General features: G+C 44.7%; 2 protein-coding genes, 1 long non-coding RNA gene and 1 pseudogene across 19 annotated transcripts in view; 2 read left to right on the top strand and 2 right to left on the bottom strand.

Annotated features, from left to right (window-relative positions):
• Capn3 (calpain 3) overlaps positions 1-18,984 on the bottom strand; it is a 51,868-nt gene extending 32,884 nt beyond the window's left edge. For 2 of the 6 annotated variants that reach the window (XR_015682169.1, XR_015682170.1), the window contains exon 1: positions 18,374-18,984. Coding sequence is in view for 3 of the 6 variants with exons in the window: in NM_017117.2 (NP_058813.2) it covers positions 18,374-18,682 (309 nt within the window). In the remaining 3 variants the exon portion in view is untranslated. Of the gene's footprint in view, positions 1-5,278; positions 5,587-18,373 lie in introns of those variants that run through there. The other 4 variants (XR_015682171.1, XM_087650217.1, NM_017117.2 and 1 more) reach the window with 3 other exon arrangements.
• Positions 11,529-11,637, top strand: LOC120102010 (small nucleolar RNA SNORA15; annotated as a pseudogene).
• Positions 18,337-25,363, top strand: part of LOC108350445 (uncharacterized) — a 30,890-nt gene continuing 23,863 nt past the window's right edge. For all 6 annotated transcript variants that reach the window (XR_015684565.1, XR_015684561.1, XR_015684563.1 and 3 more), the window contains exon 1: positions 18,337-18,457. This is a non-coding gene — a long non-coding RNA (uncharacterized LOC108350445). The remainder of the gene's footprint in view (positions 18,458-25,363) is intronic.
• The window catches only part of Ganc (glucosidase, alpha; neutral C), a 52,608-nt gene continuing 47,959 nt past the window's right edge, over positions 20,715-25,363 (bottom strand). For 2 of the 7 annotated variants that reach the window (XM_087648099.1, XM_087648091.1), the window contains 3 exons: positions 24,829-24,941; positions 23,590-23,693; positions 20,715-22,640 (listed from right to left, as the gene is read on the bottom strand). In XM_087648099.1, the coding sequence (XP_087504225.1) occupies positions 22,531-22,640; positions 23,590-23,693; positions 24,829-24,941 (327 nt within the window). In that variant the 3' untranslated portion in view covers positions 20,715-22,530. 7 annotated transcript variants of the gene reach the window in all.

The raw sequence follows: 25,363 nt of genomic DNA, 5'->3' as shown, positions 1-25,363 counted from the left end.
GAAGTAATAATCTTGCAATGTTAAATTAAGTTTATTAAGAGTTTGTTTTTGTCTTCCTATGTCTATGCACTAAGAATGGCAAGGGCTGGGGATGTGGATTGGTTTTAGAGCACTTACCTGCGAAGTGCAAAGCCCTAGGTTAAATCCCAGCACCATGGGGTTGGGGATTTAGCTCAGTGGTAGAGCGCTTGCCTAGGAAGCGCAAGGCCCTGGGTTTGGTCCCCAGCTCCGAAAAAAAAGAAAAAAGAAAAAAAAAAAAAAAAAGAAAAGAAAATCCCAGCACCACCCAAATACCAAGCGCCTGGAAGCACTACCAACAGACTGACAACAGTGGATTCTGAAGAAGGTGAGCAAAGAAAGGAACGAAACCAACACTGGAAGCCGTGACTCAAATACACTCTCCCAAAATCAGAGGCTTGTGACTGCACGCTGACAGAGCTAGTAGGATACCAAGAACGGCAAACCAGCATGGCCAACATGAAACCATATTCTAGATCATCAATGGGTTTAAAGTAAACACACACACACGTACACACACACACACACACACACACACACACACACACACACACACACACGCTTTGGGTATGCAAGAAAAAGCCAAGAGACTCCCAAGGGGGCCATGCAGATTATCATCAGGCTTCGAAATAGTAATGGTTTATGCCAGCAACACTGGGGCAATGCATCTGAGATACTGAACGGAGCTGCGTGTGGCGGCACAGGCCTTTGATCCCAGCACTCAGGAGCCAGAGGCAGGCAGATCTCTGTGAGTTCAAGGCCAGCCTGGTCTACAGAGTGAGTTCCAGGTCAGCAAGGGCTACACAGAGACAAGGATTTAGAATGCAACAAAACTTTCTTTTAAGGGCACAGGGATAAGTAAATAAATAACAAATAAATGTAATAACAAAAATTTAAAGCCGGGGCTGGAGAGATAACTCAGTGGTTAAGATCACTGGCTGTTCTTCCAGAGGTTCTGAGTTCAATTCCTAGCAACCACCCGGTGACTCACAACCATCTGCAATGAGATCTGGTGCCTTCTTCTGGCATGTGGACACATATGCAGGCAGAATACAGTATACATAAGTAAATCCTTAAAAAATTAAAGCCCACTACAACCCAGTAGCAACTACTCAAAGTCACTTTACACACAGGCTGAGGATGTAGCTCAGTTGGTAGAGTTCACCTTCCGTGCATGGAGCCCCAGCTTGATTCCCAGTGCCCTATAAACTCAGTGTGCCTGTCCTCACAGCAGCTGGAAGGTAGGAGGAGGGTCAAAGGTTGTGGTAATCCTTGGCAGTATAGTAAATTTGAAGTCAGCTTGGGATACATGAAACCCTTTCTCGAAAACAAAACAGGGACTGGAGATATGGTTCAGCAACTAATAGCACTTTTTTCTTTTTTTAAATTCTTGCAGAGGACCTAGAGTCGGTTTTCAGCATCCACACAGTAGCTCACAACTGTCGGGACCTCTAGTTCCAGGGGATCCAGCACCTCTGAAGGAAGGCACTAGGCACGCAAATGGTACACACACGCAAACAACTCTCACACATACAATAAAATGAAAATAAAAAAATAAACCTTTTTCAAAAGTCAGTATGGAATTTAAAAAAAAAACTAAAAAGCAGTTGTGACCATCTATAAGACTATAGGTATATGCTTGAGGGAACCTGATTCATAGATCACAGAGATTCCTGTGGTGTTTATTGTGGCACTATTCACAGGAGCAAGCTATGGGAACAGCCTAGATGCTCCTCAACAGAAGAATGTATTAAGAACATGTATGTGGACAACGGAATTCTATTAAGCCAAAAAGAAGAACAAGACTTGGGCCAGTGAGAGCGCTCAGCAGGTGACGGTAATCACCACTAGACTGCTGTCAAGAGCTTAATATCCAGAACCCAAGCAGTGAAAAGAGAGAATCAGTTCCTGCAAGTTGGCCTTTGACCTCCACACAGACACCATGGCATGCACTTCCTCCATATGTAATGTATAATATATAATTTATATGCATATATGTATGCGTGTAAACATAAATGCATACAATATATATTACATAATATATAATATATAAATGTATATGTTTGTATACATGCATACATATATGAAAAAAGAATGAAATTATGTAATTTGTAGGAAATAGAACTAGAGATTATCATGCTAAACATAAGACAGAGTCAGAAAAACAAATGTTGCATGTTTCCTTTTAAATGGAAAAATCTAGGTTTAAAAAGATTGGGGGGAGGGCTGGGGATAATGGCTCAGAGGTAAAGAGCACTGAATGCTCTTCCAGAGGTCCTGAGTTCAATTCCCAGCAACCACATGGTGGCTCACAACCATCTGTAAATGGGAACTGATTCCCTCTTCTGGTGTGTCTGAAGACAGCGACAGTGTATTCGTGTACCTAAAATAAAAAAAATCTTAAAAAAAAAAGATTGGTGGGGAGTTGTGTGGCTTAGTTGGTAGAATGCTTGCTTAACATGCACAAGGCTCTGGGTTCATCCCAGTACTGTATAAATGTACATGATGGCCCAGAACATCTTCAAAATAAGTACAATGTATTTATAAAAAGGAATGAGGGGAGCCGGGGGTGGTGGCACACCTGTGATCCCAGCACTTAGGTAGGTGGGCGCCTGTAGAGGGTAAGGAGTTAAGGTATTTTAGACTACTCACCCAGTTTTAGACCAGCCTGTGCTTCATAAGACCGTCTCAAAAGTCCCCCCCCAAACAAAACAAAACAAAAAACCCAAAAAACAAAACAAAACAAAGTCTACTTAGTTTTAAAAAAGGAAAAAAGTACACGAGTGAGAAGGGATAGCAGCGGGAGTGAGGGGAGAACGGGCAGAAAGAGTGATGGGGAGTAGATTCTCTGTCTGTTATCTCTTTATCTGTAATGAAAAGGTCATAATGAAACCCATCTTTTATGTGTGTATGCACGTGGAGGCTGGAGGACCTTGAGTGTCAAAACTCAACTGCTCTCCACTGGTTTCTTGTTTGTTTTCTGTTTTGTTCTCTTACTAACCTGGAGCTCACAGGGTAGACTAAGCTGACTGGCCTCAGGGATCCACCTGTCTCTGCTTCTCCAGTGCTGGGATTACAGGTATATGCCACCACGCCAGACTGTTAAATCAGGTCTGGGAATCGATCTCAGCCCATCATGTTTGTACATCGACACTATAGTGACCAAGTGATCTTCTTGGACCTCATTTTCAAGTTTCTGATAGATGACTGGTGCACACACCCTGTCTACTGTATGGCTGATTCTAAGACTGGAGGCGGAATTATATCAGATGAACCTGTAATATCCCATAATGATTCAAAATCATGATGCTCTCAAGAATATTTGAAAACAAAACAACCGCCCAATCCCCCAAAACAAACAAACAAAACCAACCCAGGGATGTGTTGCATAGCTACAGGGACTTCCATTGACTATCGCTGGAATAATGGACAGAGACACAAAGGGAACACAGACCTCATGCAGGATTATAAGACACTGCACCCAAGGAGTGGAACATATCAACGTAGTCAGCTTGAGTGGTGAGGAGGCATGTTTACAGTCTGTGCCTTCGATGTGTGCTGTGCTAAGAGGTACTTAACCTCTGCCTGCGGTCAGCCTTCTCAAAACACATAAGCCCAGGGCGGGAGAGATGGCTCAGCCTTTGTTGATCACTTGCTGTTCTTGCAGAGAACCCTAACTCCCAATGGTCTGTAGCTCCAGTTATATGGACTCCAGTGCCCTCTACTGGCCGCCAGGAGCATGTGGCATATTCAGATACTTAAAACACTCAGATACTTAACATAAACATAAAAATCATATATATATATATTGCCAAACAAATCCATAAGTTCAGTCTACTCAGAAGAAGAGTTGAGACAGATGCCAACTGAGAGGTGTTTTATAAAATCCCTGACTAGTGCTCTGTGAAAGTGTGCAGCTCACTGGAAACAAGGAAAACCCGAGAGGGGAGGCTAAGGACACAAGACACATACATGAATACAAGGGAGGAGTCTTGGAACAGAAAAAGACAGTGGACAAACCCCAAGGAAATAAAGTGAGAACTCTGTTTTCAATAACACATTGGTCTCGGTTTCTGATAGATAGTGGACAGATCATGATGATATAACAGGAAAAACTGGACTGAAGGTTCAGCAGACTCCTAACTTGTGGGGCATATCCCAAGACCCCCAGAAATCTGAAACCGTGGCTAGGACCAACGCCCACAGAGATCATTAGACTCCTTCCTATACACATACCAAGGATAGTTGAACTTATAAATCAGGCAATGAAAGACGATTAATACTTGAGTAAAATAAAATAATTAAAACAATATACAGTAGTGGAGGCTATTTAAAACTTCTGAAATACTTTAAGAATTCCCCATTTAGTATTTTTGCGTCACAGTTGACTACAGGCCGACTAACACCACAGAGAGTAAAAGGCACAGGTAAGAGGGACTGACTACACATGGGAACCCAGCACTATCTTTACAGTTTTTAATGTAAACCTGTAATTGTAAAACTAATTTAAAATCTAATTAAAAATTTAAAAAGAAATTCAACTAATTAAAAAATTGCCTATACACTAATGAATCTACCTTGCAGAAGTTCTGGATTTTCACACACACATTCCTTGCCGGCTCTAAATATAGCAGGCTCTCTTGCAGCTATAGGCACCTCCTTGCGGGGAGAAGGGCTTTGTCCCACATGCTTTGACCTACTCCTGCTGCCAGGCTGGAGGTCCTAGGATGTTCCTTGGTAGGGTAGCCTGAATCAGCTGTTTCACCCAAGAAGGAGTCTGGCTGGTCAGCGGGGACTTTTCTGTTTAAACAGATCTGATACCATGCTGAGTCAGCTTTGGCTAGAAGGTTAAGGCTTATCTCCAGTCTCCTGTTCCTTCTCTGTTCACCCCTTCTGTGCACCTGCCTCTTTTCTCTTCACCACTCCGCTCTTCCTTCCCAAACTCCTGCTCTCAGGAAGAACTGATTCTACCTTAGAATCTTATGGGAATTTAAATCAACGCATTAGCACCCTTAAATATTTATAATCCTGTGGATCTAGAGGTCATCCTAAACCTCATCGTGCAGCTCAGGAACAGAAAATAACCTCCTTAGCCTCTAGCACAGGAAGTTAGGTATTTGGGGCTGTGACATAAGGGTAAGGAGGACCCTAATAAGCTACTTGCTGAGGGTTTGGGTGAATCCATGCCCTCAGGCTCTCACTACTTCACTCCCTGTTCCCCAACATCTGTCTGCAGAGTCCATGCCCCCTTGATCCCTACCTTTGGCCTCTTCCAAGTGATGGCCTTCATCTTGGCTTTCTGGCTCAGCTCATGTGAGCCAAGGGCCTGTGTACCTGCTGGGAAGACTCGATCTTCAAAGAGGCACTTCTGAGCCAGACACCGTTGTTTGAGAACGACAAAATCCTGCCCCTCAAACTTGAGAGGCTGTGAGACGGTGCCCTCTCCATTTCTCCTGTCCCTTTCTCTGATCACTCTGTCACAGAAGAATCCCGGCAGCAGGTAGGGCATGATGACGAGCAGTGGAACCCGGCCTTCCCTGCGGCCTCTCCTGCTGCACCCTCAGCCCAGGCCTAATCCTCTGGTGAATGGCCCGGAGCCTATATAGCTCCTCCACCCCCAGCAGCTTGATGCTAATGAACACAGTCCAGAGAAAGGCCGTGGTCAGAGTCAGCAGCTTTGGCTAGAGGCCCCTGAGCCCGTGGTCTAGGGGCAACACAGGCAAGTCAGAAGGGAGCCAGGGAGGGGGAGAGAGCCAGCCAGAGATGGCTCGGGGGACAGACAACAATGCCTTGTAGACCTTTAGGGCACCTCCAACAGCCTTGCTGGGACTCTTGCTTTAAAAAGAGAAAATATAGTGTCAGAGGGCTCCCCCTGCCTCAGCAAAAGGCATTCATGCCTTTGACACTGGCCATCAATGGGGTATAGCATGGGGCCTTCTAAACATGCTGTATACACTAATCCTATACAGGCTGCTGAATGCATAGGAGGAATCTGCTGCAAGCCTTTGTCTGAGGGTAATGAAGCCTCATTCTCCCGATGTTCCTGCCCCAGCCCCTGCAGACCTTAGGGACTCAGATCTATGAGGATGCAGAGGCCAAGTATCTGGACCTCAGAGCAAAAGTCCCTATCACAGTAGAGTCTAGGGTGAATGCAGACACCTAATGCTTTACAGTCAACATCCCTGGGGTAGGAAATGTGTGAGTCGGAAGAAGCAGATAAAGGTGGGTCAGAGCGCTTTCCGTTGTTTCTGTTCTATGTTGCACTCTTTCTCTGTGTGTGTGTGTATGTATGTATGTACATATGTGTATATATGATGAAAACCAGATGAATTGTGGGAAGGGAAAGGAACAGTAGGGAAAATGAATATACAGCCTAATCTATCAATCAAAATAAAGAACTGCCCAAACTATACCCCTTAGTAATCAACTCCTCCTTCTCTCCAATATCATTAAAGAAAAAGCTCCACACAGGAGGAAGGTCCTTGAGCACTCACATGGCCCAATGTCCATCTTACATTGTGCCCCCCTATAGTCTGTTTACTGATTCCCTTACAATATAGTTTATTATTCTTCTTTTGTGAATATATGTGTGCCCTTATCTTCATTAGGTAGGAGGTCAAGACCCTGGAAACACCCAGCTCAGACCCTGACCACTGGTGACAGGGCCTCTCACTGAACCTGGAGTTCACTGATTAACCAGGGAACCTTGTGAACGCACCTGCCTCTGTGTCTCTAGCATAGAGGTCACGGAAGTACATTCTATCACACCTGGCTTTTTAAAAACATGGGTCCTGGGGGCAGAACTTGGGCCCTCAAGATTCATTCCACTTTACCTATTGAGCTGTTTCCTCAGATCCAGTCACTGCACTTAAAATCATTTTATCAGGAGGCTCTTAGTTCCACCAAAGTTTAAATAATTTTTATCATTAGAATTTCGTAGTAGCTGAACATGATTCTTAGTTTAAAAGTGTTTTTTCTTGTTTGATGACAGGAGCCTGATATAGCCGTCTCCTGAGAGCCTCTGCCAGAGCCTGACAAACAGAGATGCGAATGCTCACAGACAACCATTGGTCTGAGCATAGGGACCACTATGGAGGAGTAAGGAGAAGGACTGAAGGAGCTGAAGGGGATTGCCACCCCACAGGAAGAACAACAATATCAACCAACCAGACCCCCCAGAGTTCCCAGGGACTAAACCACCATTCCAAGAGTACACATGGAGGGACTCATGGCTCCATCCACATATGTAGCAGAGGATGGCCTTGTTGGGCATCAGTGGGAGGAGAGGCCCTTGGTTCTGTGAAAGCTCGATGCCCCCGTTTAGGGGAATGTCAGGGCGGGGTCATGGGGGTAGGTGGTTAGGTGGGGGAGCACCCTCATAGGAGCAGGGGGAGGGGGGATGGGATGGGGGTTTGCAGAGGGGAAACCAGGAAAGGAGATAACATTTAAAATGTAAATAAATAAAATATCAAATAAAAATGTAGAGTATACATAGGTAATCTTAACTTGCTATTACATACTTATATGTTACTTGAAATCAATTCTTGTTGGGGTTGGGGATTTAGCTCAGTGATAGCAAGCGCAAGGCCCTGGGTTTGGTCCCCAGCTCCGGAAAAAAAAAAGAAATCAATTCTTGTTATCCCCTTTTTAGACTAAGGAAGCAACAACAGGTCTCTGAGATATACTGCATTGGAATGGATTTTTATGCGATGATTTTTGTCCTAAAAACAAAAATTTTAGATAAAATCATGTGCTTAGCAAATATATTTCATAAAAAAGGTTTATAAACTCAAAACAAGTGTTTTTTCCGAAATAGGCTGGGGTATGAGAGGGTAGGATATGGGGGATATATAAGGAGGAATAACTGACACTAAAGACCATTGGAAATGCCACATGGAAAGCTATTATTGTATAAGACTTCCTAAGACATATACAAATAAAAAAGAGTTTAAATGGAATTAACCCTATAATAGGGGGACATGCCTCCCCCAGGCACCATAGGCTATCGAATAAAAAGCCCAATGCCAGGCATGGCTTTTCTCTTCTCATATTGTTGGATGTTGTAGGCCACAGATTCCTCTAAACATTGCAGGCCATTGTTCTTGCTCTTGCTAGAACTTTACAGAAAGACCTAATCCTGAACATACCACACACTTCAGTCAGAGGATGTGGAGACTCAAACTGGTAGTAACCAGAAAGCTTCATTTCTACCGGATACATTTTATAATGCTGTATTCTACTTATACTACTCAGGGAGAAAAGAACGAAGTGACTGTCTTGGCACAATGTTCCCACTCATGCGATAGTGGCATAAATGTTATGAGAGCAACCAACCACTTTCTGATTTGATTTAAAATCCAGTTCACAAGATGGGACTAGTCTAGTATGGGATGATGTCTAGTATTATTAACTGAGCCAAAACCCTGGTTAGGTCATAGTACCAATGGGAGACCCTAATAGTATTATTTTGCTAAATGTAGTATTAAATTGTCCTCTTTCTTCTCGTCTTTGTATCAGTGGATTAGTGCATCTCTCAACCCTCATCAGAGAAGCTTCTTTGTGCAGTAGACAACAGTTAATACGGAGACCCACAACTAGTAATGTTCAGAGAATAAGGCTGTGGGGTGCTTACCTCTAAGTGGAACATCTATATCATAATCCCTTGTCTCAAGGCTCAGACACCATTGCAGAGGAGGAAGTAAAAAGATTCTAAGAGCCAGATGTCGTGGGTGTCTGTAGTCAAACAATATTTGGCAGATGTGACAGTGCAGTTTACAGATGCGAACAACGGATATGATTGTATACACAAGACCTGCAGATGATCAAAACAGCCAAAAATTCCAGCATGGGTTGGGGAGAAGTGGGTCCCCTGCCCCTAACTGGCCAATGCCACAGCAGGCTCAGGGTTCAGGGGAGCTAGGGAGCAAGCAGAAGGCAGTGAGTACTGTTTGAGAGGACAGCTTGCTTGGAGCTAGCTTATATAGCTCGAGTCATAGGGGGAGGGGAGAAAAAAGGACAAAGGAGAAAGTGCTTTAGTGAGGCAGGGCCTTGCAAGTATCAGCTATATTAGCAATTGCTGGTCCCATGATTTCTGAGGAGCCAGTTTCCTGGGTAGGGGAAACGGCAGCCTAAGTGGCTTTATCATGACGAGCCCTTTGTCTCTATGGAATAGAGTAGGCCAAAGCCTGATTTGAGTAGGGATCAGTTCCACTTCTGCTGTGCTTTCTGAGCGATGCTGGGTATGGGCAATGCTCTACCATCCCTTATCTGGCTAGGGAGCTCACGGGGAGGAGTTCATGGAATACTACCCTGACTGAGAAACTATTAATACTTGATGGCTGCTGGGGGAAGAAGACTAAGTTTTCTTCTGGGATGTAGCCCCCAAAAGCTACCCATACTCCAGTAGATGGCTCTATATCCATGCATATACAGATGGCACTAAGTAGAGTCAGTGTGTTTTAGAAAAGAAAAAGGTGTCTGGAGCGATGGTTAAGACCACCATGTTCTTGCAGGGGATCTGGTTTCAGTTCTCAGCACGCACATGGTGACAACAATTTTCTCACACACTCCTCTGGTCTCTAAGGGCCTTGTGGGCATGTGGTGCACATATGTGCAGACAAATTCATTCACATAAAACAAAAGTGAATGGGGGGTGAACAAAGTTGGGAGGAGTAAGTAGTAGCAGGGAGAAGAGGAAATGGGGTATGAATTTGATCAAAACATCATATATGGCTGGATGTGGTGGGAAATGCCTTTAATCCCAGTACTTGTGAGGCAGAGATAGGCAGACCTCTGTGATTTTGAGGCCAGCCTGGTCTACTTAAAGAGTTCCATCCAGTCAATGCTACATAATGAGACCCTATCTCAAAACAAATCAAAGCAAAAGACAAAACAAAAAAACTCACTATGCCCTCAATTATTTTTCTTACTGGCATATATTGGATGTTAAGCATATTACCCTGCCCATCTCTTATTGCCCCCACACATATATACATAATAAACAAATAAATGTTTAATAATTATGTAATTTGGGGTTGGGGATTTAGCTCAGTGGTAGAGCACTTGCCTAGCAAGTGCAAGGCCCTGGGTTCGGTCCCCAGCACCAAAAAAAAAGAAAAAAAATAATTATGTAATTTTTTTCAAATTGGAGGGTGCTTTTTTTCTTTTTGGGAGACTGGTCTCATACCACAAGTTGGACTTGAACTCACTTTGTGGACAAGGCTGGCCTTGACCTCCTGATCTTCCTGATGCCCCTGTCTCCCTCCACCTCTGAGTCCTAGGATTTCAGATTCTTACCCACCAAAGCTGGCTAGAGATTGAATTAACGTTTTTAAAAGTCTATTTATTTTAATGTGTTTGGATGCTCTGGCTGCAATGTAACACTGTATTCAGTATGTGTAAGCCTGAGGCCAGAAGAGGGCATTGATGCCCTGGGACTAGAGTTACAGACAGCTCAGAGCCACCATACCCATACCAGTGCTGGGACTCAAAACCTGGTAATCTGGTAGAGCAGCCAGGTGACAAACCATCTCTTCATCCCCAAGATTGAATATTTTTTCAAGTTTTAGATAATTTTAAGGTATCAGAACACAGGAATGTTGAAATTGAAAGACTAAGTATATTTTATATAAACACTCACTCCAAATGTTTGTGCACCTACACCAAACAAGGCAGATGGTTTTTTTTTTTTAGCAAAAGCAAAAATTTCATAGAAAATTACCACAAATTCCTAGAAAAATAATAAGCACTGATTTACAAAGAAAAATAATTTTATATTATTCTATGATTATCAAAGCAGTTACTTCCGTAGATCAAAGTTTCCTTTAGAGAAAACAGTAACAAGAGCTATTTAAGGAGCTTCTAGTTTGGATCTTGTGCAGTCTCAGAGAATGGGAGGAGTGCAGTCCCCACCAGTTAATGAAGCTGGTGTATCAGATGCTAAGACTGCACAGCACAGGACAGGAAATGCCGAGCTTGCCCCACTAATGAGCAAGAATGCAGGATGGTATCTGAGTGGTCTGAACAGGAACGGCCCCCAGAGACTCGTGTTTGAATGCTGGCACTATTGGGAGGTGTGAACTCTCTGGAGTAGGTGCGGCCTTGCTGGAGGAAAGTGTGTCACCGCAGAGGTGGGATTTGAGGTCTTATAAACTTTTCTTGCATGGTTGTGGTTTCTCTTGATAGCAATAGAAACCCCAACTAAAATGACAGACTTGAGAGAAAAATAAATGGACAGATGACTCAGTGGGTAGAGGCACCCGCTGCTAAGACTGATGATCTGAGTTTGGATCCTGGGACTCACGAGGTGGAAGGAGAGAACTGGTCCCTCATAGTTGTCCTCTGACCTTGATGCCTTGCAATGGCACATGCATGTGTACACTCACAAATAAATAAATTTAAAAATTAGAAGTAAGACATGTTATAAGAGCAAAAGACGCCGGTTGTGATGGCGCATGCCAGTAGGATTTGCTGAAGGAGGCAGAGGCAGGAGGATCACAAGTTCGACGCCAGCCTGGGCTACACATTTAAAGCCAGACACCATGCAAAAGTAAAGTCTTCCTTTAAGATGGCTGATATGCTATATTTTATGGTATATCATTATTAAAAGTGAGTACAAGAAAAAATAAAAGAGCAAAAGACATTAGCAGATGGTTAGAAACACATGAATGGGGCCAGTGAGACAGCTCAGTGGGAAAAGGCATTTGCTATATGATGACCTGGGTTCAAACCCTGGCACTCATGTAGGTGTGGAAGGAGAGAACCAACTCCACAAGGTTGTCCTCTGACACACATGGGTCAAGGAACACATACATGATTCACATATAGATGCACACTAAATAATAATACATAAAATAGGACCCGGAAGCTCACACCTTTAACCCCAGCACTCAAGAAGCAGAAGCAGGCAAATCTGTGAGTCCTAGGCCAGCCAGGGCAACATAGGGAGACACTGTCTCAAGAATCAGGAAGAGGAGGGAGAGGAGGGAGATGAGGGAGAGGGGGGAGATGAGGGAGAGGGGGGAGAGGGGGGAGAGGAGGGAGAGGAGGGAGAGGGGGGAGAGGGGGGAGAGGAGGAATGTGCAAAAAGGATGTTGTGGCTTTTTTATAAGGGAAATGCATCTTTTCATGGTTTCTTGCTCATTTTTGTCCCCACCTTCCTTATTTCCTACATTATCCTGCCAACTCATTTCAATGTGTTCAGTGTGGTCTCTGGATCTCTGTCCCCATCATGACCCTCAGGAGGAGCTGAGGCAACCTTCACTTTTACCAAAATGTTGCAGCCTCTCCTACCCTCTGCTATCCCGGGTTGGTGGTGTGGTGCTATTGTAATTCTCTGCAGAGCACCTGGAAGCTCAATCAGACCACCAGCTGTGCGTGCGTACTTGCGTGCGTGCGTGCATGCGTGCATTGGATGTAGTATCCTGTTATATCTTTCCAGCAACTTTGTGAAAGCTGGAATTTTCATCTGCTTTTTACAGAAGAGGAAGCTGAGACCCAGGAATAGTCAGTCACATGGTTTAGTAGTGGGCACAGCTCTGGTTCCCCTGGTATTAAAACCTGTGTCCTGGGTTGTCTTGTTCTTGGCTATTACTGCCTTACTGTGGACACCTAAAACAATGGTTCTCAACTTGTGGGGTGAGACCCCTTTGGGATCACCTAAACCATCGGAAATATTAGATGTTTACATTAGGATTCATAACAGTAGCAAAATTACAGTTATGGAGTAGGAATGGAGATAATTTCATGGTTGGGGTCATCACAACATGAGGAACCAGGTCAAAGCATTGGGAAGGTGGAGAACCGCTGATCTAGGACTTTAGGGACATCGAACAGTATAGTGCTGAACTGAGAGTACATTTAGCTACTTTATGGAAAAGGAAAGTGAAACTTGAATCCTTTTCCTGACTTGCTGCTAAGCAGCAGATCAGACTTCCACTAGGTCTGCTTGTTCAAATCCTGTCTCAAACTGTGTACTGTGGCCCAGTTCTTCCTTTTTGTGGCTAGTGCAGTACCCAACTTCCCTTTCAACTGTCTGACAGAAGGTGGCAGACACTTAACAGATCTTAAGCAGAGACCTCTTGCCAACCTACTTTCATTGAGAAAGTAATTTCACTGGGAAATGAGCCTGTGAAGTTATGCCAAGTCCTAGGCTGGGGCCGGGTGCCCCTGCATGCAGACTAGGTTCTTATGGAGTTCAAATGTCTCTAAATCCACTCACAATGGCATGGGGCAATTGTTATTTTGTATTATCTAGTGTTTCTTCATTTCAGAATTGAGTATACTGGTTAAGTGACCCTGGGCTGGGAAGATACTTTAGTTATAGACTTCACTTTAAAGGCTGTGGGGCCTCCAGAAGAGCCCATAAGTCCCAGAGGCCCCCTGGAATCAGGAGAAATCCCTTCCTTAAGGGTGCTGATGTGTTGGCTAGTGTTTGACCTCACTGGGAACCTCAAACTGGGAACCAGTTTGTCTGGTGACCTGAGGTTTTCAGAGTTCTGAGCAAGGCCGCAAATGTCCACAGAAGCCCAGCATTGAGTTGGAAGTCACCGATGAATTTAACTAAGTAGGAGAGTAAACAGATAATAGAATCTAGATAATGAGGCTTGGCTGTGCAACTGAGGGCTCTAATGCCCTGCACTGGGAAAGCCCCTGCCCAAGCGTTTTGTGACTATCTGATAAAGCAACCAGAGGCAGGGTGACAACCCAGGAACAGAGGACACCACTGGATTCCTTCACCGTTGTCTGGGTTGTAGCCAGATGATTTCCAGCTAGAAATGAAGAGTTTTCCAATGTGGAAATCAGGGCATGTACGTGCTGAAGGAGAGCTCCTTTCCCTTCATACTCCATGTGTCAGGAGGAAAGTTGACTACCTCAGACCGTTGGCAGTTGTTCTTCAACATTTTGCTCTCAGACTTACATGTAGTGTTTAATAGCGGTTTTCATGCTGTACCAGTGGCATCATGGAGTAACCAGAATGATTTTCGAGTGTAAGAGGCCCTGGGCATCCTTGGAGACTTACACAGGTCTTCAACCCATAGCTTCTGAGCGACAGGGTCTCCCCCTTCATCTCCCCTACCCCAGAGCTTAGTGAGTCCCAGGAGTTTTCTCTTCTTTTGCTTTTCTCTCTCCATTCCTGTGCTTTCTACATCAGCTTGCTGGCTCAGCACTGCCACTTCAAGACAAGATGCAGCTCAAGCATGCCCTTTCCCAAAAGGTTACTTGTCTCAAGTATTTCACGGCTTTAGTGACTGTTAGGTCATAGAGAATAGCAGAAGCAGTGTGCATGTGCCCGCACAAGAGTGTGTGTGTGCGTGTGTGTGTGTGTGTGTGTGTGTGTGTGTGTGTGTGGTGTGTGAGGTGTGTGTGTGCATGCCTCAGGCTTCTCTAGTCCAGTTCATGCCAGCCGAGCTTTCACTCTTGTTATATATCAACCAGCAGATCTTTTTCTTTTTCCATTTAGAAAACAATCATGTTCACCTCCTATAAGAAAAGCACTCTGTATTTTGTTGTTGTCAATTTGTTTTTGTTTGTCTTTAAGTGTCAAGATCTTCATATTGCCCAGGCTGATGTCAAACTTGACAGTGTCACTAATCCTCCTGCCTCATCTTCCTCAGTTGCTAGGAGTACAGGCAGGTACCCACAGGCCTGGCTTCTGTAATTATAGTGCAGGCTGGAGAGACGGCTCATAGGTTAAAGAGCACACACTACTTTTGCAAAGGACCTGAGTTCAGTTCTCAGCACCCACATCAGGCAGCTCAGTAAGTCCATTTCCAGCTGCCCTCTTCTGGACTCTGCAGTCACCTGTAATCATGGGATTGCACACACACACACACACACACACACACACACACACACACACACACACACACAGAGGCACACACAGGCACACACAGGCACATATTCTCTCTCTCTCTCTCTCTCTCTCTCTTTCTCTCTCTCATTTTTCCATTTGTGTTTCCTCTTGACAGATAAGGATTCAGAGAGGAAGTACATTTGCTAAAGACATGCAAACAATCAGAGAGAGTTCTATATGAGGAACAAGACTCGGATCCTCAGAGTGTAGCTTCGGTGTTGTTTGTGTTCCTTAGGACTGGGGATAAGCTACTTCAGCCTGGGCGCTGACGATCCTGGAAGGGGCATAAGGATGTCAGGAAGCCTGCAGTCACACCGAGAGCGGTGGAGTCTAGGTAATGTGGCTGAATTCACGCTGGTGGGCAAGAGTCTCATGAGTCTCTTTTTCCCACCCACTGTAGCACTTTCCTCATATCCCCCACAGCCCTGAAGCCACAGAGGATCTTACACCACCAGGCTTCCTTCCAAAGTGCTTGGTGGGTGAGGGGTGGCCATCACCTGCTAGGGCCTTGGAGATTAAGCAAGTGCTAGGACGAACATCTCAACTTGGTAACACATGGCTGTGGGTGAGCGGCCGCTTGGGAAGCTCACTTAAACGTCACCCTTGGAGCCTAATTTAAGAAATTCCCAGTTATGGTAATAAGCAGTAGGTCTCCTGAATGGAGGTAGAGGGGCTTCTGTCTGAATGGTGGCTTTCTACAGGCCCAGGTGTGGGCAGCTGGGGAACTAGTGAGGTGAAGGAGTGAAGGTGACAGCTGGGCAAAGCACGGCTCGAGGGGGGTTTAAAACACTAACAGCAGGCAGCAGGGAGCCCATGTGCCTGCCCAACGAAGCCCTCATCTCCTCCCTTTCCTCATAGGGCATGCCTCTTCTTCTTAGGCCTGACAGAGGCTACTATGTTCAAAGAAGTGCTTGGGAGAATGGATGTTTCCAAGAGTGTTTTACGTTTTAGAAAGTTCTGGAGTCATTTCAATATACATAAGTTCTTTGCACTCTCTGGACTATAATCATTAAAGTGAAGGGCTTGGATAACACTTCCATGACCCGTTCCAACTCTGCCCACCTCTAAACCCATTTTGGGGTGTATGTTAATCAATATAAGTATGCCCTGATCTTTAATTTTATATGTACATATGGATGTGTGCCTGTGTGTCTGTATGTGTGTCGCATGTGTGCTGGAGCCTGCAGAGATCACAAGAGGCATTGGACCTGGGAATTGGAGTTTTACAGTTGGGGGCCACCACATGTAGGTGCTGGGAACCAAACACAAGTTCTCATCAACAGCAGGAAGTGCTCTGAACCACTGAGCCATCTCTCCAACCCACTATTGCGCTGACCTTAACTGGGGAGGACGAATGGCATTTAACCAAGATGGTTTGAAAATTCAGGATCTTCGTTGTTGGCGATTGTCATAGGGGCTAAGCCTCAAACAGCCAGGTCTCTTGGAGCACACTGGTCCATATGTGCGCATAGACCACTGGCACTGCCACAGAACACCAGGCTTGCAAGGTCTGGTTTTTAGGCTCAAAGCCATCAGCGATCTTAGTAAGAACAGTGTTTGTAGGGGTTCCCTACCTTGGGAGGCAGAGCTGTCCTGGGTCAGCCCTTTAGAGGTGGGTACTCATTTGCTATCAGCATCTGTGTACTGTTGCGTTCAGAATATGTACAGGGCCCACAAATGACCACAACCAGACCCTGCATGGTGACAGCGGCTGAAGGAAGTGGCACTCAGTAGTCATGCAGAGAACACAAGGCAGAGCCAATCAGCCAAACCCTGGAAGGGTACTGCAGCCAGATGTTTTGTTGCAGTATCAAGTTGAGGGGAAGAGAGTAAAGGTGAGTAGTCAGGCATGGGTCTGTTTGAGAAGGGCTGTGCTCAGCGAGGCAGCTTGGACTTATGCTGCAGGTAGTAGGGGCTGAGTGGGGGCATGGTGTGTCTAAATATATATATATATGTATATATATATTTATAAAATATTTATTTATTTATTATATATTAGTAGCTGTCTTCAGATGCACCAGAAGAGGGCATCAGATCCCATTACAGATGGTTGTGAGGCACGATGTGGTTGCTGGGATTTGAACTCAGGACCTCTGGAAGAGCAGTCAGTGCTCTTAACAACTGAGCCATCTCTCCAGCCCATGTCTATATTGATTGGGTTGCCCACCTTCTCGGCTTGGGACCTCACATGTTAGGTGTGTGTTGAGCTACACCCAGCCTGCTGCAGCATGCTCTTCTAAGCTGAGGACATTCATGACAGCCAAGGATGGACCTTACCAAAGGACAGCAGAAGAGGAGAGGAGACAGCTCTAGTTAGCAAATACAGAAAAACATGGCCAGTGAATCCTGTGAGGAGCCTAACACCACTTCTTTTTTTTTTTTTTTTGGTTCTTTTTTTCAGAGCTGGGGACCGAACCCAGGGCCTTGCGCTTCCTAGGTAAGTGCTCTACCACTGAGCTAAATCCCCAGCCCCCTAATACCACTTCTTGATGAACTCACCCCTGACCTGGCCTGCTCTCTTTGATCCCATCTATTCTGTGATGACAGAGTCCTGGCGACCACTCAACCTAAATGCCCACGTTTTCCTCGAGACTCTAGACTCTGCAACAGTGTAAGTGTTGGTCTCTTGTTCACAACACTTTTCCTAGTAACTTGCCCGCTATGTGAAGCTAGGGGACCTGCAATAACTCTTTCTGTCTCTTTGCTGTAATTACTTTCTTCTCTCTCCCCCTTTTATATTTATTTACTGATTGGGTGGCAGTGTCAGAGATTACACATGGGGCCCCTGACATGAAGAGTAGAACTCTACCACTAAGCTGTACTCCTGGCCCCAGACTATTTTGTGACTAGAGTCATGCTGGAGGCATGATCAGAGAAGGGAGCCAGGGAAACTCAGTTTTCCCTCTGCTGAATCCCCATCAGTGAACGAGGCTAGCGAGTAGGGTTTCATCCAGGCCCTGTCACATGCTGAGTCTGTTGCTGGGTTCTGGGTTTATGCAGTGAGCTACACAGGCAAAAATTCTTCTAATCTCAATGTTATGTTACAAAAAGTAGTCTTTGCCCCTCTCCTCTTTCCCTGGCTTCTGTGTTTCAGAAATCCATGGTCACTGACAAATGACCAAAAAAAAAAAAAAAAAAAAAAAAAAAAAAAAGAACAGCATCTCATGATTTTAGCCTGAGAAATGGAAGAAGTCTCAATACAGTTAAGAAGAGCATAAGCTCTGGAACTGATTCTGGGGAAGGGACCGCCATTTTTAAGGTGAATTTGGGAGCTAGCTACTTTCATGAACAGCAGAAAGAAAGTGAGAGAGAACCAGCCCTGCCTGCTCTTTCTTAGACTTGACCCTGTCTTCTCTTTTTTACATTTGCAGCCAGAGCCTAGGCCCCTGCCAGGATCCTTCCGCCTGTGTCCGTGTGCCCAGCTGTGCTTGGGGAGGTGCTGAGTGGGAGGACTTCTCTGAGGCAAACTCCAGCCGGCTACAAAACCAGTAAGCTACTCACCGGAGGTCTCTTCCAGACGAACTGGATGGGGAACTTCTGGCTGTAAAAGAGAGAGGTCTCATCCGGTGGGAACTCGGGATCCAGGTAAAGAACTTTCTTCTCTAGGCACTTCTTGTGGAGCTGCTCGAATGTCTTCTCTTTCACACCAATGATCGGAAAATTGCGGCTGATGATGGCTGAATAGATGCCACCCGGGTGTCCACCTCCAGCCTCAGTGGTCTTGCCTTGAGCTGGGTGAGGAACTGGCCCTGGGGACCTGGGCTCAGCTCCTGTCCTTGGGGCCACAGTTGGACTAATAACGGTCGGCATGGCAGGCAACTTTGGAAGGAAGACGTTTTTAAAGAAAACAAGATTCAGCTACCTTCAAGGAAAGGAAGCGATTACAAAGTGGAAGTTGAAGTGATTCTGTCATCTGAGGAAAAAAATGGCTACAGTCTCTTCAAAGTTTAAATCCTATCAGAAAATTGGCTGGCCTCTGACCAGCTTAAATAGGTGAACTATGACCCTAGAGCAATAGGTATTCCTGAGGAAGAGGCAATAAAGGATTTAGACGCAGCTTCTACCTGGGGGTGCCTACCAGCAGCAGGCTTGCCAGAGGAGAAAAAGAGAATGAGGGTTGTGTTTCAGTGGCCTGAAGAAGCTTAAGCCAGGAAAACTAAAAATAGATGTGAAGTGAGATCGTGAACATGGAAGCAAGAGGCCAGTGCGTGGCTAGACTGAGTGGTAGGGAAGGACCTAGCTGGAGATATTTCTGAATTGACATTAAGGAACTCGGCTTGTCAAGAAGTGAGAGTATCTGAGACAAGTGAACGACAGAAATCAGCAACTTGTGTTAAGGACTAGGCAGCCATACAGGCTACTGGAGCAGTAGCCGCTGGATACATGGAAAAGAGTATTTTAGAGTCAGTATCTTTTCTAGAATATTCTGGAGTCAGCTTTCCATCCAAGTGGGTAGAAAATGCCACTCAGCAGAATTTCCAGCCAAGGAAATCTCTCTCTTCTTGCCCACTGGACACAGTGAGATCAAGTCTATTACACAATGTATATCCTAGTAGATTCTGCGCTAGATTATTTAGCTGCACCACATCAGCGTCTAGACAGAACTGGAAATAGAGCCAGGTTAATGTCGAGTCCTAAGATGTCATGCCTAGTGAGGACTCAGCTTCAGGGCTTTTAAGTGGGAATCAAAGAGGGAGTTGATTGCCTGGCTTCTACCTGTATTTGTTTTGTTTTGTTTTGTTTTTGTTTTTGTTTTACCATGGTAGTTGCTCTCTGGGTCATAATGAAATGGTTATATCTGACATATGACAGAGTAGAGGCTTGTCCTAGCTTGCAGCTGTGCCTGTTCCTAAGTGACCAGCCCTATAGATCCAAGTTTAGAAGAGAGGAAAGGGTAGGAGGTGACAACTGTGGTGGGGGGCATAGGGCAGGAGAGATGGCTCAGTGGTAGCACTTGCCATTTACAAGTGAGGATCTGAGCTCCCACATAAAACTAGTGCAGTAACATGTCTGCCATCCCAGTATATCCCCAGTGGGATGAGAGGCACAGGCAGAGAAGCCATAGAAGCATCGGCAGGTTGTCAGCCCACACAGCAAAAAATGACAAAAAGACTATGTCTCACTGTGTCACAAATAAGGTGGAAGGCAAGGGCCAACACCCCAGACTGTCCTCCTCTGTGTGGCATGGCACGCCCATGTGTTCATGTTCATGCCCGTCTCACCCACACAAACACGCGCGCGCGCACACACACACACACACACACACACACACACACACACACACACAGAGAGAGAGAGAGAGAGGGAGAGAGGGGGAGAGAGAGAGAGAGATGCACACAATCAAAGGGAACACAGGCTCATGATTCTTGGCAGTATAGCTTGAAGAAACCCTATGTCTCAGCTATTGGAACTATCAATTTATTTCCTGTCCCTCCAAGAGAATGCTCAAGGTATCAGTGCTCATGAAGGAGAAGAGAGCTGAGCAGCCTCGGATGGCTGACTGTCCAGGATCAAGGTCTAGGTTGGCCTCTGCTGGCTGTAACTGTGCAGCTTTAGTCTTTACCTTCCCTTGAACCGGCCTTTTCTCACGTAAAGTGGGTATGACAGTCATTCTGTTGTTGGGTTGTGTAGGAGTAAACAAGTTAACTCATGTAATGCAGTTAAAATGCTGTTAGGGTTTTTAAAGCACTCAGCAAGTGGTTATGAAGAGGACTGAATTTAATATTCCTTTGGGGTTAGGTTGGATTGAATGATGTCAATTGGCTATCTATCACTATAACAAGTGAATGAGATAACCAATACATATAAACAAAAGGGCTATGATAAAACACCATGACCAAAGGCAATTTATAGAAGAGTTTATTTTGGTTCATGTTCCACAGGGAGAGTCCATGACAGCAAGGGGAACATCACAGCAGGGGCTGAAGCAGGAAGCAGAAAGAGATCACATCTCAATAGCTCACAGGAAGCAGAGCAAGCAAATAGGAAATTGAATGAGGCTACAACTGATCAAAGCCTGCCATCAATGACATATTTCCTCTAGCAAAGATGTGCCTCCTAAAAGTTCCATAACCCCCCCAAACAGTGCCACCAACTGGGGACCAACTGTTCAAACGTATGAACCTATAGGGGCAGGCGCTTTCATACCAACTACCACAGTGGTATAACATATATGAGAGAAATGTAACATGATCTTAAGGAACATACACTCTAGTAGGGAAATACACAGTCTTGCTTGAAATATTAAAGAACATCCCTGAGAATGCAAAGTAGGGCACAATTATTTGTGGGGCAGCATTTCAGACAAAGGTGAAGTGGGCACTGGGAGGTTGGGGGTGTCAGGTTAGAACTTTTCATGGAAAAGTAGGTCTTGGGTTGGGTCTGGAAGGATCGTAAGATCCGTACGGGTGGAGGCAAGAGACACTCAGTGACCAAGGAAAGAGGCTGCAGTACGGTGACAGTTGCCAAGTAGGTAGTAAGTGTAGAGAGAGGCTTGGATGCTGAGGAACCAAGACCACCCCAACAACTGCTGCAGCAGACAGCAGGGAGTCTCTAGGCTCTCCAGAGCCAGGAACATCTCAGCGCACTGCTGCGTTACAATATTTAGCCCATGCCAAGCCATATTGGAACCTAATGCAAAAGGAAGAGTCAATAATACTGAGGTGGCTTTGTTTAAAACCTATTGTTAAGCCTGTGTGGGTTTTTGCATTCATTTTGATTTTTAAAGACAGTGTATTGAAATATTACTTATTTTGGTTATTGGTCGTGCCTAAGACAACTGCCAATCACTTGTGCTATTCTAGGCCCAGGCCTGTGCTCTATTTTTGAAGTTCACCTGTGGGATGTGGGTATTTATTTCATTTTTTACTAATTATAGCTTATTATATTCACTTTATACATATTCTTCAGTTAGTAGATAGTATTTAATAAAGTATAATTAAAAGGTATAAATCTGACTTTGAAAATTGATTTGGTAGTTTTAAATCTAAGAAGTGTGAAAGAGGATCTTATCCTTGTGTTCCGGAGTCACTCTCAGGGGAGAAGACCTTTCCACAGCTCTGCCCATGCAGTGTCTGTGGCAGCGGCTGCCACACCCACACAGCTGCTGACAGAAGGTAACCCTCAGAGTACCAGGCACTGCTATCTACTTGGATATTGGGTTGGGCAACTCTGCTGCTGCTGCAACAGCCAGAATGTGCTATACAGCACTCTGTGTGCTGTACAGCCTGAAGCAAGCCCCACAAACGGGTCTCTTGAGTAGCCCTGCTCCAAGTCAGGCCACTCATTGAGCTCTTTCAATGTCTCAGGGAATTGTGGGGCTGTGGGGAGGGCAGTGTTTGTGCAGAGGGTCAACAATACATCTTTAAATGTAAAATCTGAAATCTTATTTTTGATTTTTTTTGAGACAGGTCTTGCTTAGGCTGGTCTTGAACTCACGATCCTTCTGCTTCAGCTTTCTGAGTGCTGGGATTACAGGAGTGGGCTACTGCACCTGGCTAAAATCTTTAAGCCTGAAATTTACTGGTCATCAGTACACTAGAGATAAGAGAAATGTCATTTTCCCCAGGGAAGCAAATTAGATGGCAGCACGGCTCTCAGGAGGCTAAGAAGGCAGAGTGGTCAGGTGGCTTCCCGTACTCTACCAGGGCACCTGCTTGTCAGCTGACATGGACCTCCCAGTCATCACCAACACTCAGAGACAGCTTCTTCAGACTCAGGGTACATGTTTTGGCACAGTACGCAAAAGTTGCAGGCTGAACTTTACCATCTAAACAGCAAGATGATAAAAAGACAGTTTGTGAGAAACCAGGAGAAAAAAAATCTTTTTTTCCCTTCAAATCTGATGTTAACTGATGTTCTCAAACAGTGTTATTTTTCACTTAGGAAAATCTGGAAACACTTTTATTCATGAACTTTGTGAATTCTTTAAAACGGGAAAGTCTCATTGTTTTGAATATAACCCTAGTTGGAAAGATACTATCAGGACCAACGTGATTTATCTAAGAAATGCAGTAGGTGAAATTCTTCAAAATAGAATTTTATTCTGTTTCCAGGGCCGAAGATGACTGTAATCTATTACACACTGAGAAACACCCAGAGGGCTGCAGAAATGTTTCAGTGGTTAAGGGCACTGTCTGTTCTTCCAGAGGTCCTGAGTTCAATTCCCAGCAACCACATGGTGGCTCACAACCAATGGGATCCAATGTCCGCTGGCGTGTCTGAAGACAGCTACAGTGTACATATAAATAAAATAAATAAATCTTTTAAAAAGGAAACACCTAGAATACTATTGGAGGCCTCCAACAGTTTCTCTTAGTAAATATTAACTGTGGGAGAAAGAGCAACTCAGGAAGAGAAGCAGATTAGCCTGCTAAATCTAGAGCAGTGTTTCCCAACCTTCTTGATGCTGTGACCTTTTAATACAGCTTTTCACGTTGCAGTGACCCTCGACTATAAAATCATTTCATTGCTTCGTCATAACTGTAACTTTGCTACTGCTATGAATTCTAATGTAAATATGTGACGTGCGACCCCTGTGGAAGCACCATTTCTGTCTCAGAGGTGGAGGCCTGCCGCTCTAGAGACTAGAAAACCTAGAAAGAGCAGAGATGGCCTGAGCTTGGTACAGCATGACAGTTTGGGAACAAACCGTCTCTTCACTGCAGATACCTCTGTGTTTCCAGCACAAATGGTGCCGTAAGGAGCTGTTTGCGTACCAGAAGAATGGGTAGTCACAGAAGATGGCTTCTTCTTAAGGCCTAAGACCAAGATCTGCTCCACGATGCACTTGCTGGGGTAATGACCCTTCTCATCAGCACACCTGGAAGGATATAGATGGTATTAGGAAAAAGGGAGGGATGGGGCTTTAAATGGTCTCCAGGTCAATATCTCCACCCTGAGAGCTCTTGTTTCTTTTTCTTTTTTTTTTAAAGATTTATTTTATTTATTATATATAAGTACACTGTAGCTGTCTTCAGACACACCAGAAGAGGGCATCAGATCTCTTTACAGATGGTTGTGAGCCACCATGTGGTTGCTGGGAATCGAACTCATGACCTCTGGAAGAGCAGTCGGGTGCTCTTAACCGCTGAGCCATCTCTCCAGCCCAAGCTCTTGTTTCTATGGAGTCATGGTCCATATAGGAGCCATATTCAGTAGGACAAAGAGGTGGAAAGCAAGGGATTCTCTGTGCCAAGAACTGGTGGTCAGGGCCACATCAATCTCCCTAAACTGTGTGACGAGCGCAAAGGATACAGTGTGGTTTGGACATTACAATCAAGCTGAAAGAAACCAGATGTATAATTAACTGGTACCTGGAGGAATGAAGGTATTAAGGAGTACTTACACTGAATAGTTTTATTTTGGGGGCAAAGAAGATAAAGGCAAAAATGGAATTCTCACAGTGAGTGATTGAAAAATTTAATGTCCTTTACCATTCATTATTTAAATAACATCTTAAATAACTTTTATTGCTTTTATTTTAGGAATATAAAATTGGCTGTGTGTATATAAGTGCACCGCATGCCCTTGGAGGCCAGAAGAGGAGGGTCAGATCTCCTGCAGCTGAGTTACAGACCATATGGGTGCTGGGAACTGAACCTGGGTCCTCTTCAAGAGTAACCAGGGATCTTTAACCCAAAGGCCATTTCTTTTTTTTTTTTTTTAAAGATTTATTCATTTATTATATATAAGTACACTGTAGCTGTCTTCAGATACACCAGAAGAGGGCATCAGATCTCTTTACAGATGGTTGTAAGCCACCATGTGGTTGCTGGGAATTGAACTCATGACCTCTGAAAGAGCAGTTGGGTGCTCTTAACCGCTGAGCCATCTCTCCAGCCCCCCAAAGGCCATTTCTTAAGCCCCTAAACTGAAAACATGAGCTATCCATTTACTTGAAGATGCCAAGAGGGCAGCATAGTCTAAGAAGAGTCACAGCTCACAGCTGCCCTCACCTGTTGGTCAGAACACTGGAGCAGAATAAGAACTTGCGGTGTAAGAACTGGTTCTGGTGGAGGTACTGGAATGAATGGCCGTCATCGAGATACAGCTCTCCCACAGCAGAACCCTGTGCAGCGAATTACAGAGGGTCTGCTGATGGCAATAGTTTTATAAGAGAAAAAGTGTTATCTTCTAAAGGGAAAGAGTAACATCTGAACATTTGTGAAAACTCTGAAAGACTGAGCATTTGAACAAAGTTACACATAAGTTCCTGACATATTCAATGTCCAATCACTCCTGAGTAGACCATAAAATAATATGAACAGGATGACTACATAAGAGGGGCACCCAGAGTAAGACTTTGTTGAAGGACACTGAAATATGAAATATAGTCTGTAATGAGTTCTATGAATATACTATCCCAGAATGTGTCAAGAACGTTCACAGATTAGCATTGAAGTTGAAAAATCACTATGTAATAGATGAAGTCAACTGTCTCTAGATGCCCTTCGTACTCAAGGTGGGAGGACGCTTTTGCAGCCAACGCTA

Source organism: Rattus norvegicus, chromosome 3 (genome assembly GCF_021556685.1).
Source record: "Rattus norvegicus strain SHRSP/BbbUtx chromosome 3, alternate assembly SHRSP_T2T, whole genome shotgun sequence".
Lineage (NCBI taxonomy): Eukaryota > Metazoa > Chordata > Mammalia > Rodentia > Muridae > Rattus > Rattus norvegicus.
This window is presented reverse-complemented; position numbering and strand designations above follow the sequence as displayed.